Source organism: Lepidochelys kempii, chromosome 1 (genome assembly GCF_965140285.1).
Source record: "Lepidochelys kempii isolate rLepKem1 chromosome 1, rLepKem1.hap1, whole genome shotgun sequence".
In the NCBI taxonomy this organism is placed as follows: Eukaryota; Metazoa; Chordata; order Testudines; family Cheloniidae; genus Lepidochelys; species Lepidochelys kempii.
The window spans coordinates 263,147,881-263,165,357 of NC_136380.1; the positions used below are offsets into that span (position 1 = coordinate 263,147,881).

The 17,477-nt window shown below is 42.0% G+C and overlaps 1 protein-coding gene across 4 annotated transcripts in view; it reads right to left on the reverse strand.

Moving 5' to 3' along the window:
* The window catches only part of UBN2 (ubinuclein 2), a 103,190-nt gene that overhangs the window by 50,566 nt on the left and 35,147 nt on the right, over positions 1 to 17,477 (reverse strand). For all 4 annotated transcript variants that reach the window (XM_073327286.2, XM_073327287.2, XM_073327285.2 and 1 more), the window contains 2 exons: positions 16,011 to 16,123; positions 5,194 to 5,692 (listed from right to left, as the gene is read on the reverse strand). In XM_073327286.2, coding sequence (XP_073183387.1) covers positions 5,194 to 5,692; positions 16,011 to 16,123 — 612 coding nt within the window. The remainder of the gene's footprint in view (positions 1 to 5,193; positions 5,693 to 16,010; positions 16,124 to 17,477) is intronic.

Genomic DNA, 17,477 nt, shown 5'->3' on the forward strand with positions numbered 1-17,477 from the left:
GACTGAGAATAAGGTTGAGGTCTAAGGTAGGGTTGGGCTGTCTAATGTGGGGATAGAGATTGCCCAACCCCTTAATTAACCTAGATGATGCTGGCTAAGCAAATACAGATAATCCCTCTACCAAGGGATGAAAACTGTACCAATTGTATCTTAGCCAAACTGATGGAGAATCCTAATTTCTTCAGACCCAGCAGGTAATCCAGGATGAGCGGAACTGGAACAGAATCAGGCTGAAAGGAGCAATAACTGACCCAGTGAGAGAAGCTCTTCCACTTTTGTAGGTAAGTAGTGCAGGTTGACATCTTTCTGCTCAGCACCTGTACGTCTGCAGAGCAGGAATGCTCTAGCCCTCCCTGAAAACCATTGAGGAACCAAGCCCTGAGGCACTGAACAGCTAGGCTGGGATAAAGCATGCAATCCACATTCTGAGACTGGAGGTGAAGAACAGCTGGAACTTCGGTTGGACAGACAAGTACCAAAGTTGTCAGGGCCGGTTAGGCACTATAAGGATAACTATGACTCTGTCCTGTCTGATATGTTTCCATGGCCTGTAATTTTAGGAGTTTGGGAGGGGGAAAACGCTCAAAAAATACCCTTCTTCCAAGGTAGAAGGAAGGCGTCTCCCAAGGAATGGTGACCCAGACCCCCTATTAACCAGAAAAGATGGCACTTCTTGTTTTCAGAGAGGGCAAAAAGGTCGACCTGCGACAGTATATCTTTGGGATATACTTCAGAGAATCTGAATATCCAGCTCCCATTTGTAGTCCTGTGAAGCATCTGCTAAGGGCATTGACTATGGTATTCTGAAAGCCTGGGAGGTAGATCATGGATATATGGATCTGATGGGTTATGCACCAGAGTTTCATGGCTTTGGCACACAAGGAGGGGGACCTTGCTCCCCACTGCTTGTTGATGTAGAACATGAAGAGCATTGCTTTGCTCTTTCAGAGAATCTACGGAAAACAGAAAATGGACCAGGACATGACCTCTAGGCAGTGTGTGACCTACTATACCTATTCTTATTTGTAGGTGTGTATACATACACACACACGAGATTGTAAGGTAGCTCTCAAGTCCTTCAGTTCTGCTTTTGCAGAACATGGCTACAAGGTGGGTGGTGCAATATCTTTTATTGGACCAACTTCTATTGGTGAGAGAGAGAGACAAGCTTTTGAAAGGTTGTGTCCCTCACCAACAGAAATTGGCCCAAAAAAAGATATGTTACTTGCCTCATTAGAATACATAATTCACCTAATCTGCTGGCTGAGGCGATTGCCACCAAAAAGGCTAGCTTCACTGAGAGATATAGCAAGGAAAATATAGTTAAAGGTTTAATTGGGAGCACCCATTAGTTTTGATAACACCAAGTTCAAGTCTCAAGGGGAAACAGGATCCTCTACCTGAGGGTACAACCTCTCCAGAGCCTTCAAAAACTTTATTGCCATAGAGTTGAAAAAGACAATGACTATCAGAGGGTGAAAAGCCAAAATAGTTGCTAGATGGACTTTGTTTGATTAAACTAATGTTTTAGGGATAACAGATAATCCGGTATATGATGCACTGGTAATCGGAGCAGGGAAAACAGATTTCTGCTGGGACAAGATGGAAAATCTCTTACCCTTTGCTAGATACATATATCCAGTGGATTTTTTTTTATGATTTAAAAGCATATCTTAACTCCTCTTGAATAAGTCTCTTCCGAGGAGGTTAGCCACAGAACGATCCAGTCTGTCACGTGGAGGGCCTGCAGTTTGGGGTGGAGGAGGTCCCAAGAGATTAGATGTGCGTTTGCTGGCAGAGTGACTGACTTTGATCAAGTGGAAAACCAGCGTTGCCACAGCCAACTGGCAGCTATAAGTCTGATCTATTGTATGGTCTTATCTGATTTTTAACAATACTCTGGGAAGGAGTGGAACTGGAGGAAATGCGTACAAGATCAGGTTTGTCCAGGGTAACAGAAAAGTGTCTGTGAAAGAGATTCCAGGCTGTGATCTTGTTGAGAGCAAAAACTGATGACATTGCCTACTGACTTTCATTGCAAAGAGGTCTACCTGGGGAGTCCCCCACAGCTGGAAAATGGACTTGGAAAGGCCCAGCAGAGACCACTCGTGGTGGTTGGTAAAACAATCTGCTTAACTGGTCTGCCAAATTGTACTTCATGTATGGAAGGTGAGAGGTTTTGAGGCTGATTTAACTGGTGATGGAAAAGTCCCATAGATTGATTGCCTCTAGCACAGAGTTGAGCATGCCCCTCCTTGCATGTTCACATAAAATGTAGCTGCCATATTGTCTGTAAGTACACACAGATTTCTTCCCTTGGTATGGGAATGGAAAGCTCGACAAGCCAGCTAAATGGCCCTCAATTCTGTCATTTATATGCAGAGTTAAATCCTGTGTAGACCACAAACCATGCACCTGCAGGGAACCCAGCTGAGCCCACCCCGAGGACAGAAGCATCTGTAACCAGGGTCAAAACTGGTTGAAGAGGAGAAAACACAACACTCCCCCCACACACACCTCTCCATACACATTTGAAGGGTTTGTACTTAGCCAGCTTTGATGTGGGAGGAAGGGAAGACAGAGTTTGCTACAAAACCTTGGTGGGCTCCACGATAGCTTCATTAATTGGAAGCACCACCCAAGAAGGTCCTGCAGTTGCTAAAATGTCTATCAGCCCGTGGGATGACTCAAACTTCTTCCATCTGGATATTCAAGGTGGAAGCCACTCTTTTTAAAAGGTCTTCATGGGCCAAACAGTCAACAGGTGGGGGTGACGAATCCTCCGAAACCACCATCTCATCAGGTGATGAAGAGGATGAAGCCAAAATTGGCAGAGGTAGACCCTCCCCTGGCTTTTCAAAGGGGAGATTCACCTGAGCAACATCCTCCTGCGTGGTACTGAGCCTGTTACCAGGCATGATCTCCTTGGTGGGATGGTACTTGACACCTACTTGATGCAGCAGAATGGAGTGGGTGTGGAAAGGACCTGGAAGTAGGTGGCAATTCTCAAGGGTTCCAAAACAGCAATTGGTTAGGCCCAGGAGCCTAATTACTTCCAGGCCATAGATTGCTACACATCAGCCAGGACAGTGCCTGCTCTGGGTGCCAGGGTGTTAAGACCTCAGAGGGGAATGATGAAATATACGACATGACTGCAAGACATATGAGCTAACCTCATAGTCCGAAGATGAATCAGCCTCTTCTGATCAAGGAGGAAGGGAGGCGCTGTTCATGTTCGTGCTGGTGATCAGCATTGGAAATCCTGGGATGATGGACCAGAGGAGTCACCAGCTTCACTCTTGATAGCACCACGCAATGAGGCATCCATGGTACCAAAGTCTGTATTGTAGTAGCTGGCAAAGTTTGACCTGTGGTCTTTGGTGCCAGATAAGAGGACTCTACACCACCTCAGACAATGGTACCAAGAGACTCAATAAGTCACTTGCAGCAGTATAAGCCACTGGAGTTGATGACACCAAGATTGCCTCTGGCTGACGGGTCAATGCAGACAGCACAGAGGAGCCTCACAGTGCCACTTCAGGAGCTGGATATGACAGTGCCTGTGCCAGAGTTGACAGTTCTGCCTGAGCGGACGATTGCCTCAGGAAGTGTCTCAGCTTCGAGTGCTCTCTACTTCCATTATCTGCATGCCTGCTGAACTTCGGTGCCACGGATTCTCCCTCTCCCTTTGGAGGCAGACCTGCAATGTTTCTTCCTTAGCACTGGGAAAGGTGACCAGTGCAGAGACTCACACAATACAGGTCGAGTGCTCCTCACTGAAGCCAAAGCACTCAGCATCCATTCCAAGCAGGAAGGCACAGCGCTTCTTGTATGAGGAGAAATTTAAGTCTGCCTGTCCTGTCTTTCTTGGTTCTAGGTTTAAAGTCCCTACAAAATTGAGACTGATTTCTGATGTGCAACCCCCCAAGACGCTTCAGGCAACAGGAATGCAAGTCACTCAGTGGCATCAGTTCCTTGCAGGATCAGCAGGGCTTAAATTCTAGTGACCAAGACATGCCCTAGTACGGTTTCCAGTAATGAGAACTGAAGTTTTTGAAAAACATTTAAAAGAAAAACTTATAACTATTGCTAACACTATAAACTACTAAACTAATAAAAATGTGTACAAGTTATATATAAATAGAAGAACAGAACTTGCAATAGCATGACAACTGTCATGGGCAGTAAGAAGGAACTGAGAAGGGGGAGCTCAGGGACAGCCCCACCCTCTGTAACACCATGCAGCAGTGCAGGGTAGCTGGGGATGCCTCAATGGGTCCTACTGAAGGAAAAAATTGACTGTAGTGCACTGGGTGCACGCACCCCTGAAGTGGAATGGACATTTAATCACTCAAAGAAAAACTGACTAGTTTATTTTTCATCCTTCAAATTGATATGCACACAGTAAACAAGCAGCATGGTGAAAAAAATCAATACTTTCAGTTTCAATAAGATTAAGATGACAATAAAATAACTTAGATTTAAAAAAAAAAACCTAAATCCTCAAAGATTTTACACCTGACAGTATCTTTGTGAATGAACTTGGACTCTGTCCTCCTTCCTACCTCCACAAATGAAAATGTTTAGAAATCATTAAAATTAGCAAAAGAATCAAAGTTCTAAAAATTACCACTGAAATCGAAAGGACATATTTTCAGGTGTCTCTCCCTAACACAAACTGGGAAAGTCTCTTTAAAAATATCACAGGTTTACTCCTTCCTGACTGAACTTGGCAAGAAGGGCATGAATAAAAAGACATTATTAGCAAAATAAATGAGCAAGGAATTAGGAGTTAAAGATGGAAAAGATTTAAGTCATCTAGTCTATCCGAGCCCAAACCTCACTAGTGCTGGATTTTTCTGTACAGAATATTCAACTGTTTTGTCTAGTCATTTTAGCTCAAGCAATGAAGTTACCACAACTTCCCTAGGGAAAGCATTCCACAAGCTATTGTAAGTTGAAATAAACTAAACAGAACAATATTTCCTTTATATTCAACCTACATCATCTTTGCTTAGTTTCATCTAATTAATCTTACTCATAGCCCCTGGGGGTCAACCAAACAATTATGATCCCTTCCTGATATTTCTACCAGCATTTTAAGGGTATGACATCACAGCTCAGGCTGTAACTATTACTCTCGGCTCTCAATGATCCTTGAATGCAATCCCCTACCAATGAGTTTACACTTACTATTCGTAGGTCTCCAATGCGCTTTTCAAGAAGTACAGGTAGGCCTTCTGGGAGGGCAGGCACCTGCTTTGGTGTCATGACCTGAGAGGTATTGGTTGGCTGAGTGGCACTTCCATTCTCTCCTGATGGCTCAGACGCTGGGCTGCCATTAGAGGTGCCGTCAAGCAGCTTGTCAAAGTCAATCTCTCCCAGAATCTCCAGGGCACTTTCGGTTTCCTGCAGGAGCTCATGCTCATTTGTGCTACCAAAAATGGAGAGGACAGGATCGGTAACCCTGAGGTTCAAGTCTGAGACATCATTTCCTGTGGTAGCAGAGGAGGAAGGGGGTTTACTAGGGGTGGAGATGGCAACAGTCACTGGGGGTTCTGGATTGGATTCTTTCTTCCTCAGGGCTTCCTTCTCCTTTTGGAACTTCCGGATCATGGCTGCCAGAGAAAGCGAGTCCTTGTATAACTTCTTCTTCTTCTTCTCAGATTTGTGTGAATTTAAAGCCATTACTCTGCAGAGAACAGAAACTTCTGTTAGAACGCATATAACTGCCAATGACAAAATCACTTTCTGTGGGAATTCACAACAGCTCAAAAATAACCAAGTAGGGAGGAAGAATAATAATAAAAATAACTAGTGTGGAGGTTTTGGAATTAATTGAGAAACTTAGCAGTAACAAGTCACCGGGACCGGATGGCATTCACCCAAGAGTTCTGAAAGAACTCAAATGTGAAATTATGGAACGACTAACTATGGTTTGTAACCTGTCCTTTAAATCAGCTACTGTACCCAATGACTGGAAGATAGCTAATATAAGGCCAATATTTAAGGGCTCTAGAGGTGATCCTGGCAATTACAGACTGGTAAGTCTAACATCAGTACTGGGCAAATTAGTTGAAACAATAGTAAAGAATAAAATTGTCAGGCACATAGAAGAACAAATTGTTGCGCAAATGTCAACATGGTTTCTGTAAAGGGAGATCATGTCTTACTAATCTATTAGAGTTCTTTGAGGGGGTCAACAAAGATATGGACAAGGGGATCCAGTGGACATAGTGTACTTAGATTTCCAGAAAGCCTTTGACAAGGTCCCTCACCAAAGGCTCTTATGTAAATTAAGTTGTCATGGGATAAGAGGGAAGATCTTTTCATGGCTTGAGAACTGCTTAAAAGACAGGGAACAAAGGGTAGGAATAAATGGTAAATTTTCAGAATGGAGAGGGGTAACTAGTGGTGTTCCCCAAGGCTCAGTCCTAGGACAAATCCTATTCAATTTATTGATAAATGATCTGGAGAAAGGGGTAAACAGTGAGGTGGCAAAGTTTGCAGATGATACTAAACTGCTTAAGATAGTTAAGATCAAAACAGACTGAAGAACTTCAAAAAGATCTCAAAAAACTAAGTGATTGGACAACAAAATGGCAAATGAAATTGAATGTGGACAAATGTAAAGTAATGCACATTGGAAAAAATAACCCCAACTACACATACAACATGATGGGGGCTAATTTAGCTACAACTAATCAGGAGAAAGATCTTGGCGTCATCGTGGATAGCTCTCTGAAGATGTCCATGCAGTGTGCAGCAGCAGCAGTCAAAAAAGCAAATGGGATGTTAGGAATCATTAAAAAAAAGGGGGATAGAGAATAAGATGGAGACTATCTTATTGCCCTTATATAAATCCATGGTAAGCCCACATCTGGAACACTGCATACAGATGTGGTCCCCTCATCTCAAAAAAGATATACTGGCATTAGAAAAGGTTCAGAAAAAGGCAACTAAAATGATTAGGGATTTGGAACGGGTCCCATATGAGGAGAGATTAAAGAGGCTAGGACTTTTCAGCTTGGAAAAGAGGAGACTCGGGGGGATATGATAGAGGTATATAAAATCATGAGTGGTGTGGAGATAGTGAATAAGGAAAAGTTATTTACTTGTTCCCATAAGAACTAGGGGCCACCAAATGAAATTAATGGGTAGCAGGTTTAAAACAAATAAAAGGAAGTAGTTCTTCACTCAGCGCACAGTCAACCTGTGGAACTCCTTGCCTGAGGAGGTTGTAAAGGCTAGGACTATAACAGGGTTTAAAAGAGAACCGGATAAACTCATGGAGGTTAAGTCCATTAATGGCTGTTAGCCAGGATGGGTAAGGAATGGTGTCCCTAGCCTCTGTTTGTCAGAGGGTGGAGATGGATGGCAGGAGAGAAATCACTTGATCATTACCTGTCAGGTTCACTCCCTCTGGGGCACCTGGGATTGGCCACTGTCCACAGACAGGATACTGGGCTGGATGGACCTTTGGTCTGACCCAGTATGGCCATCCTTATGTTCTTATGTTAAGAGCAAAGTCAGCCTTGTGTGCATGCACCATGAGATTTTTACCCAATCAAAACATTAAAGACCTCATTTCCAACCAAACTGCTCCTTTTGCACGCTGCCCATTTCTTCATCATCCACCACTACTAAATCCTGCACACAATACAGTATTAATGAAGTAAAGCTTATCCTAATGAATGGTGAAGAGCAAATTATGGAGGAATCAGTAGACTCCATAGTTAAGACAGAGTCTAAACTTATATTCTAAAGCTATTTCCTGTATTGCCCTCCAAACATTTGAATGGTGACCAGTTTGCTTGTGATTTGGTATGTTTAACTATCATATGGCAGAAAATTTTCCAAAGAATTTTGAAAGTGTAGGATTAATGTTTATATCCTACTTAATAAAAATGAAGTTCTTATACAGTTCCTCAATTTCTCATGATTTTTTTAGCATGTTATAAGCAATAACAGGTTTTCATATTTAATTCTTAGACACTCACAATCAGGTCAGTTTTAATTCATGGAGAATTTCCCAAGAGTCAAATTAAGAATCTTTATCTTTGTGTACTATCCAGAGAGAATAGGAAGGATCAAAGTAAAAGATAGTTTAGTTACCCTGCCTGTTTGTTACAAATATTTAAGATTTTGGAGGACTATAAAAAGTTCTCCAGGATCAGAGAACAGAAAACATGACACTGTCCCATTGGATATATATTTTTAAGTCTCAACTAACAAAGACTAAATTGGTAGGAAGACTGGATAGGATGGATGCCTGGAGCAGAAAGCTAGGGACTGAGGAGGTTAACAGAGATTTACTGAGAAAGGAAACCTGATGTGGTTATGAAATGTAACGGGAGCAGGCAGGACAGGAGAGTCTAGTTGTGGAAAGAAGGGCAGGTGAAGTTGTAGGGAGCAAAAAGAAGATGTACATGAGAAGAAACAAGGCAAAAAGATGAAAAATAGTAGACTAAGAAGTAAATAAAGGAATGACAACAGATAGAGGTAAAAATGAATAGGTGTAAAAAGGAATACACTGTAGTGAGAACATGAAGAATCAGAGGAGAAAAGTCTGCATTAGGAAAAAACATGCTGCAAGTGCCTCAAATGCTGTCTTATTTGGCATTATCAACTTGGAATTCAGTATCATCTTAGAGCTCAACATCAATGAGTTACTTGAAGTTGACGCTCAAACTCCACATTTAACGTGTTAGGATTTCACTAGTGCATGAATGCCTGAGTATCACAGCACTTCAAGCACTGAAACATTCAGCACTGAAATCTTTACACATGAAATCTGAAGATGATATACAGTTAGAAAACTACAGGGAATGGTATAGGAGAGGCATGGAAAAATGCAGGGAGGAGGAGACTGGAGGCATAAAGAGCAACAATACTGCTTTCCACCTTACCTTTCTAGCAACACTTTCTATATAGAATCATAGAATATCAGGGTTGGAAGGGACCTCAGCAGGTCATCTAGTCCAACCCTCTGCTCAAAGCAGGACCAATCCCAACTAAATCATTCCAGCCAGGGCTTTGTCAAGCCTGACCTTAAAAACTTCTAAGGAAGGAGATTCCACCACCTCCCTAGGTAACGCATTCCAGTGTTTCACCACCTTCCTAGTGAAAAAGTTTTTCCCAGTATCCAGCCTAAACCTCCCCCACTGCAACTTGAGACCATTATTCCTTGTTCTGTCACCTGCTACCACTGAGAACAGTCTAGAGCCATCTTCTTTGGGAACCCCCTTTCAGGTAGTTGAAAGCAGCTATCAAATCCCCCCTCATTCTTCTCTTCCGCAGACTAAACAATCCCAGTTCCCTCAGCCTCTCCTCATAAGTCACGTGTTCCAGTCCCCTAATCATTTTTGTTGCCCTCCGCTGGACGCTTTCCAAATTTTTCCACATCCTTCTTGTAGCGTGGGGCCCAAAACTGGACACAGTACTCCAGATGAGGCCTCACCAGTGTCGAATAGAGGGGAATGATCACGTCCCTCGACCTGCTGGCAATGCCCCTACTTATACACGCCAAAATGACATTGGCCTTCTTGGCAACAAGGGCACACTGTTGACTCCTATCCAGCTTCTCGTCCACTGTAACCCCTAGGTCCTTTTCTGCAGAACTGCTGCCGAGCCATTCGGCCCCTAGTCTGTAGCGGTGCATGGGATTCTTCCGTCCTAAGTGCAGGACTCTGCACTTGTCCTTGTTGAACCTCATCAGCTTTCTTTTGGCCCAATCCTCCAATTTGTCTAGGTCCCTCTGTATCCTCTCTCTACCCTCCAGCGTATCTACCTTTCCTCCCAGTTTAGTGTCATCTGCAAACTTGCTGAGGGTGCAATCCACACCATCCTCCAGATCATTTATGAAGATATTGAACAAAACCGGCCCCAGGACCGACCCCTGGGGCACTGCACTTGATACCGGCTGCCAACTAGACACAGAGCCATTGATCACTACCCGTTGAGCCTGACAATCTAGCCAGCTTTCTATCCACCTTATAGTCCATTCATCCAGCCCATACTTCTTTAATTTGCTGGCAAGAATACTGTGGGAGACTGTGTCAAAAGCTTTGCTAAAATCAAGGAACAACACGTCCACTGCTTTCCCCTCATCCACAGAGCCAGTTATCTCGTCATATAACATATATTTCTCACTGCATGCCTCTCTGGGCACCTGCCGTTAACCAATGTGAATGGAGCAAAGGAAAGCAAGGGCACGAAGAGACGGGCAAAATGAAAAAAGGAGACTAAAGATGTGAAGGAGACTTCATGACATGAAAAAGAGAGAAGGGAAGAGAAAATATAGCTGGTAAGGGGCCCTGGTCAGAGCAGAGATCCTGATCTTCATGGACTCCAGGCTCCTTTTGCACACACTAGAACCTCAGAGTTACAAACAGCTTGTGAACGGAGGTAGTTCATAACTTTGAAATGTTTGTAACTCTGAACAAAACACGATTGTTCTTTCAAAAGTTTACATTGACATAATACAGCTTTGAAGCTTCACTATCCAGAAGAAAAATGCTGCGTTCCCCCCCCCCCCGCTTTCCCCCCCATAGTTTACAGTACTGAGTTAAATGTATTGCGTTTGCTTTTTTTTCGTCTCTGCTGCTGCCTGATTGTGTACTTCCAAATGAGGTGTGTGGTTGAATGGTCAGTTCGTAACGCTGGTGTTTGTAACTCTGAGGTTCTATTGTACTTAATTTTTCCTGCTTCTCTCTTCCCTGCTCAAGGTTTTGTGGCATTACGATGGATATTTAAACGTTAATTATGAATGCAAAACCATGGAAATTCCCAAACAAGAACTTCATTAGTTAACAGTTATGGTTTGAAGTGCTACTACAGAGTATTATTACAATTATTATAAAAAATAAACTGTGGAAATCACCAGCTAAGGTATATAATTCTGATGCCAAACTTCAGACATGTCTATAATGCCCCGCAGTTCAGACTAAGGAGACGTGGATAGCAGTGTGTACCAAAGTGCTGCTCTGTAACTCTCCCATGCAGACGCTCTGAGCGTGAACTCAAATCTATATTAGTGTGATCTCAGGACCTTTAAGACTGCACTCACAGTATCCTCATAGGAGAGATAAAGCACAGCTCTTTGGTATACACAGCTATTCGCATTTCCTAACTCCAAAATGCAGGGCAGAGTAGACATGCCCTCTCCATGCAATTTGTTAATGTACACCTATCTAGACTGCAAATTTCTGTCTGAGCAACAAGCCAGTCTCAACTCTGCATCTGTATTACTGCTCTGAAGTTGGGGAGAGAAGAAACTCAAAACAACCTTCCCATCCATAAGAAGTTTTAATCTCAATGACAACAGCCACCATAATGCATTACTGAGACTTGTAAAGTAGATGCACAAACACTATTCTGCTTTATAGCTATATACAGTCTACCAATCATACATAAGAACAGCCATACTGGGTCAGACCAAAGGTCCGTCTAGCCCAGTATCCTGTCTTCCAACATTGAAAATGAACAGAATAAGTACTCATCAAGTGATCCATCCCCTGTCGTCTATTCCCAGCTTCTGGTAAACAGAGGCTAGGGACACCATCCTGGCTAATAGCTATTGGATGATTTTGTTGGGGATTGCTCCTGCTTTGAGCAGGGGATTGGACTAGATGACCTCCTGAGGTCCCTTCCAACCCTGATATTCTATGATTCTATTGATGAACCCATCCTCCATGAATTTATCTAGTTCTTTTTTGAAACCTGTTAATAGTCTTGGCCTTCACAACATCCTCTGGCAAGGAGTTCCACAGGTTGACTGTGTGTTGTCTGAAGAAGTACTTCCTTTTGTTGGTCTTAAACCTGCTGCCTATTAATTTCATTTGGTGACCCCTAGTTCTTGTGTTATGAGAAGGAGTAAATAATACTTCCTTATTTACTTTCTCCATACCAGTCATGACTTTATAGACCTCTATCATATCCCCTCTTAGTCATCTCTTTTCCAAGCTGAAAAGTCCCAGTCTCATTAACTTCTCCTCATATGGAAACGGTTCCATATCCCTAATAATTTTTGTTGACCTTTTCTGAGCCTTTTCCAATTCTAATATATCTTCTTTGGGATGGTACAACCACATCCGCACACAGTCTTCAAGATGTGGGCATAACATGGATCTATAGAGAGGCAATATGATATTTTCTCTTATCTATCCCTTTCTTAATGATTCCCAACATTCTGTTCACTTTGACTGCTGCTGCACATTGAGTGGATGATTTCAGAGAACTATCCACAATGATTCCAAGATCTCTTTCCTGAGTGGTAATAGCTAAATTAGACCCCATCATTTTACATGTACAGTTGGGATTATGTTTTCCAATGTGCATTACTTTGCATTTATCAACACTGAATTTCAACTGCCTTTTTGTTGCCTAGTCAGCCAGTTTTGTGAGATTTTTTTGTAGCTCTTCGCAGTCTGCTTTTGACTTAACTATCTAGAATAGTTTTGTGTCATCTGCAAAATTTTGCAACCTCACTGTTTACTCCTTTTTCTAGATAATTTCTGAATAAGTTGAATAGTACTGGTCCCAGTACAGACCCCTGGGGGACACCACTATTTACTTCTCTCCATTCTGAAAACTGATAATTTATTCCTATCCTTTGTTTCCTATCTTTTAACCAGTTACTGATCCATGAAAGGACCTTCCCTCTTATCCCATGACAGCTTACTTTGCTTCAGAAACCGTGGTGAGAGACCTTGTCAAAGGCTTTCTGAAAATCTAAGTACACTATATCCACTGGATCCCCCTTGTCCACATGTTTGTTGACTCCCTTAAAGAATTCTAGTAGACTGGTGAGGCATGATTTCCCTTTATAAAAACCATGTTGACTCTTCCCCAACAAATTATATACATCTATGTGTCTGACAATTCTGTTCTTTACTATTGTTTCAACCAGTCTGCCTGGTACTGAAGTCAGGCTTCCTGGCCTGTGATTACCAGGATCACCTCTGGACCCCTTTTTAAAAAGTGGCGTCACATTAGCGATCCTGCAGTCATTTACAAAGTCATATAGTATGTGACCACATAACTAAAGGCTATAACACATATGGACAAGGGGACCAAATTATGATTGCACAGGTAACCTTCATTCTGCATTTGCTAACTTGAGTGCCTATCTTTGCAAACTTAACATTCTTTTAATGTCTTCACATTCTTTTAACTTTAAATTGAGTGTAATCCCTTTGGTTTTTAAAAAACCAAACTGAAAAAACAGACATTCCATCATGTGGAATCATATGGTCACCTACATGGTCATCAACAGAGTCAGATTCACAACACAGATCTCTGCCACTTAAGCTAACAGAGTTACTGATAGCACTATCAGATTGTCATCATGTATATGGAAAGAAACACTACTAATGGGGTTCACAGATGTTTGCTGACAGCAGAGGTAATGACAAGATTTGGGAATTTTGGGTTACATTCCAGGTTCTGGAGGGGAGTGCACTCTAATGGTCCCCTCAGGCCTAACTTCTTCTGCCCCATGCTCTCCAAGTTATACCTATCCCAATCCTCTCTTTGCCCTCTCCACCAGCTCTTTGTATCAGTATCCCCCCTCTAGCTTCTAATCCCAGTCTCAGTTTTCTCAGCTAGTAAATACTAGCCTCCCCTCTGAACAGCATGTTGGAGTCTTCATTCCTCCACCTCAGCTCCCACTCCCAGTTTCCCACCCCAGGCTCTTCACTACAGTCTCCTTACCTCCTTATCTAGCCAGTCCCAGCCCCTAACCTACCACTGGCTCCTCATGTGATCTCTCTTTCCTATTGCAATGGCTCTGAATCCTAGTCTTCCCCCTGAACTGGTTCCCAGTCCTTTTTCATGTTCACATTTCCCTTCCCCACAGCTGGCTCCCAATTCCAGTCTCTCCTCCCACCACACAAGGCAAGCTCTTACTCCCACAATTCTATCCCAGCCCTGGTCTCCCCCAATCCTCTTGTCCCAATCTACTCTCTCTACTGACACCCATCCCAGGTCCAGTTCTCATCCCCTCTGCATTTAAGTCAGAAGGCTTTTTCCTCCTTGCTGCCTGAGCCCCAGCAAGGGGAACACAGACTACAAAGAGAGACCGTCTCCCTTTTTTGAAGTCAGCTGTTCAGTGCCACTGCAGCCAGGAGCAGCAACTACAAAGCAAGTCTTGCTCAGCCTCTGCCGCCCTGCAGAATTTAGCTGTCAAACTCCAACAAGACTCTATTGAGCATGTATGAATTGAGATTTTTTTTTTCCCCCAAATCTTTAGAACTTGGACAAATGTGTGTGGTTTAATCACAGGAACAGCAAGAGACACGTCCAAGGCCAGGATGACATCCCTGTCAAATTTCCAGTCACTGTTCCAAAGCATGGTGGCACTAAACTTCTCAGTGACACAGCTTTTGGATTTGATTTGATGGGCAAAACAACTTACTTTTCCCTCATCTTATTTTCACAAACTACTGAACCATTTTTGCTGAAATTTAAACAAAAAAGCCAGCCTGAGGCAGGCACCCAGCATGGGAAATTTCAGCCCACGTGGCTAAAATTTGGCATACTTATAACTAAGCAAATGAAATGCAGAATGGCTGTGTAACCTTAGCTAAAGATGGCACTATGAGTAGAGCGCATAACACACTCCTTTTTGGACTAACAGCACAGAGAGTGTCATAACATTCTATTTCTGTATTTGTCTGTGTACATTAGGCTCTCTGAAAACCCTATCACCATGGTATACAAAAGCAGATAGTAATGGATGAGACAATTACACAAGTATATGTATATACACCACCTAGGTTTACATCACTCTTCAGATTTACGATTTCATCTTGCAGAAGACTGCTTAAATTCCTTATGATAAAGATCATGCTGAAGGAATACTGAAGATGGGAATGGTAGAGTTATGATAGCAATATATTGGCATTTTTTAAAATGTCCTATGTCCAAAACTTACATTCTGCATAACTACTTAAAGTTCTTCATCCAAAAAACTCCAAATCTTTAAACTTAACGGCATAATTTTGCAAGCCTTTAATACCTTGAATAATACATATAATTGTACTTGCTATTTGGAGAAGCACTTCTCCACTTTAAATGGTCAACCAATTAAGTTTGTTAGAAATTGCATTAAGATCAAAACTGGTAGTGAGAAGAGAAGAAATAAAGGGACCAAGGATTAAAAACAACTGAGGCCAAAGGAAAACAAGACTGGACGGGAAAACTGTCTGTGCTTGACTATTATATTTTGTTGTTGCTATGGATGGCTAACCTGCTATTTTTCCATTTACTAGGTACTGCAACACATTAAATGCCAGAACTTACATAGATAAGAGATGACTGCAACATGTTGGCAGAAGGGTCACAATAAGAGTATATATTGCAAACATTGGCTTTTTCAGGTTTGCATAATGACTTCAATGTCAAACAAAAAGTAGAAAAGATTATGAAACATTTGAGTTGGTTTTCAATAGCAGATTATTTCACTCAGAAGACCTACAATAGCACCTTCAGATCTATCCCCATTTCTCTCATATATAGCCAGAACAGTTGCACTTAGAATGGAAACTGTTCGTCAACCTTAACACTGACTTTAGTCATTCATAACCTTGCACCTTTAGGCTGAAAATTTTTCAGGCTTGTTCTCTATCTGAAGGTAAATTTGGAAAGTTAAACAATAGTTTAACCATTTCACTAGGAGCATGGGGGAAATAAACTCCCTCATCGCAGAAAGTTCTCATGTTTTCCCCCCTCCTCCCATTGTTCTAGCACCAAAACAGCTGGAGTCAAATAACTTTCCAGAGCTGTGAAAATTTAAACAGATAAAAATCTAAAAAAGCTTTTAAAAAAAATCGATATCCCTCAAAAATAAAAAACTCAAATTCTGCCTACACTATTTATGTTTAACTATATTCAGCAAAAAAGTAAAGACTGGCAAACAAACTCAACAGGGGGTGAGGGAACATTAAGCTATTGCTTCTCTTGTTGCTGTGAGGTGCCCTCTCCTTTAAAAACCTGACAGACAGACCTACCCCAGCTGCTTAGGAACTTTCATTTTCCGAGGCTTTTTCTCCTTCTCTGTCCCCTCCTCTTTCCGCTTCCGCTTCTTAATCCCGCGGTCCTCTCCTTCTTTTAGTTTGGATACCTAAAGAACCAAAACGGTGATAGTGTTACCTCTGCTCTACAATGTTATTATTATATAAAAAGTGCTTCAGCCTTATGTCTAGCAATTCAGAGCTGACATCACTACTAAGCAATTGGGTTAAAGAAGAAGAAAAAAAAAAAAGTGAAGGGCACTCCTTCACCTGTTTAGCCAACCACGAGCTCAAGGTCCCAATTACATATTTTCTTATGTACTTTCTTTTTGCTTCTCACCACTTCAGATGACAAATTAGACATATTTCAGAGTGGTAGCAGTGTTAGTCTGTATCAGCAAAAACAACGACGAGTCCTTGTGGCACCTCAGAGGTTAACAAATTTCTTTGGGCATAAGCTTTTGTGGGTTATAACCCACTTCATCAGATGCATGGAGTGGAAAATATAGTAGGCAGGTATAGATACACAGCACATGAAAAGATGGGAGTTGCCTTACCAAGTGGCGGGGGAGGAGGGGGTCAGTGCTAATGAGCCAATTCAATTAAGGTGGAAGTGGCCTATTCTCAACAGTTGAAAGGGCCTGTCTTCACTACTCGGGTAAAGTTGACCTAAGTTACACTACTTCAGCTACGTGAATAAGGTACCACCCTTGTGCTATTAGAGTGTATGGCAATACTGAAATATTAAGAAATGTTTTTAAAAATTTAAAAGATACATAAATTGAATATTCAACAGCAGCCTTGGAAAAGACATGTCTGGTTCCACAACTATTCTGCCAAGTAAAGAAAAATTCCAGACAGCAGGCAAAGACATCAGAGAAGATGGAAAATTCTAGGACGGACACAGAACTCATGCAATCCCACTGGCTCCGTCCAAAGGGTGGTATAAACAGATTCTAGAATGAGTTGTAACCAACCAGAGACAGAAACAGACAGCGTAAATTTTAATAAAACGCAGTCACTTTTCAGAACAGAACTAAATAAATATTTTGGGAATGTTTTTCCAAGGCTAATTTGGGCATTAGGAACAATTTTAATCTTGCAAATATATTTCATGAAATTGTAAATATCCTCCCTATCTAGAGGAATTCACATTGAATTTTATTTTATATGGCGATGTTGGTTTTTATTGAAATAACATGAGCAGACTTCAACAAGTTTTTAAAAATGGTATGGGTCCAATTTGTTTGCCTGCTTTAAACCGCTGCGTAGCTTTGGAAGGCTAGATAGCCTGCAGAAATCTCAGGTTATTTATGTTAGGAAACCTTGTGACTTCCCAATCCCTTATATGAGAGCAGCAAAATAATGAGACTGACATCACCTCAGGGGTGAAAGTAATATTAAATTCTTATCAGTACGGGGGCTTGACTCCAAGCCCCTGGAAGGGCCGTGGCCTTGGGTGGA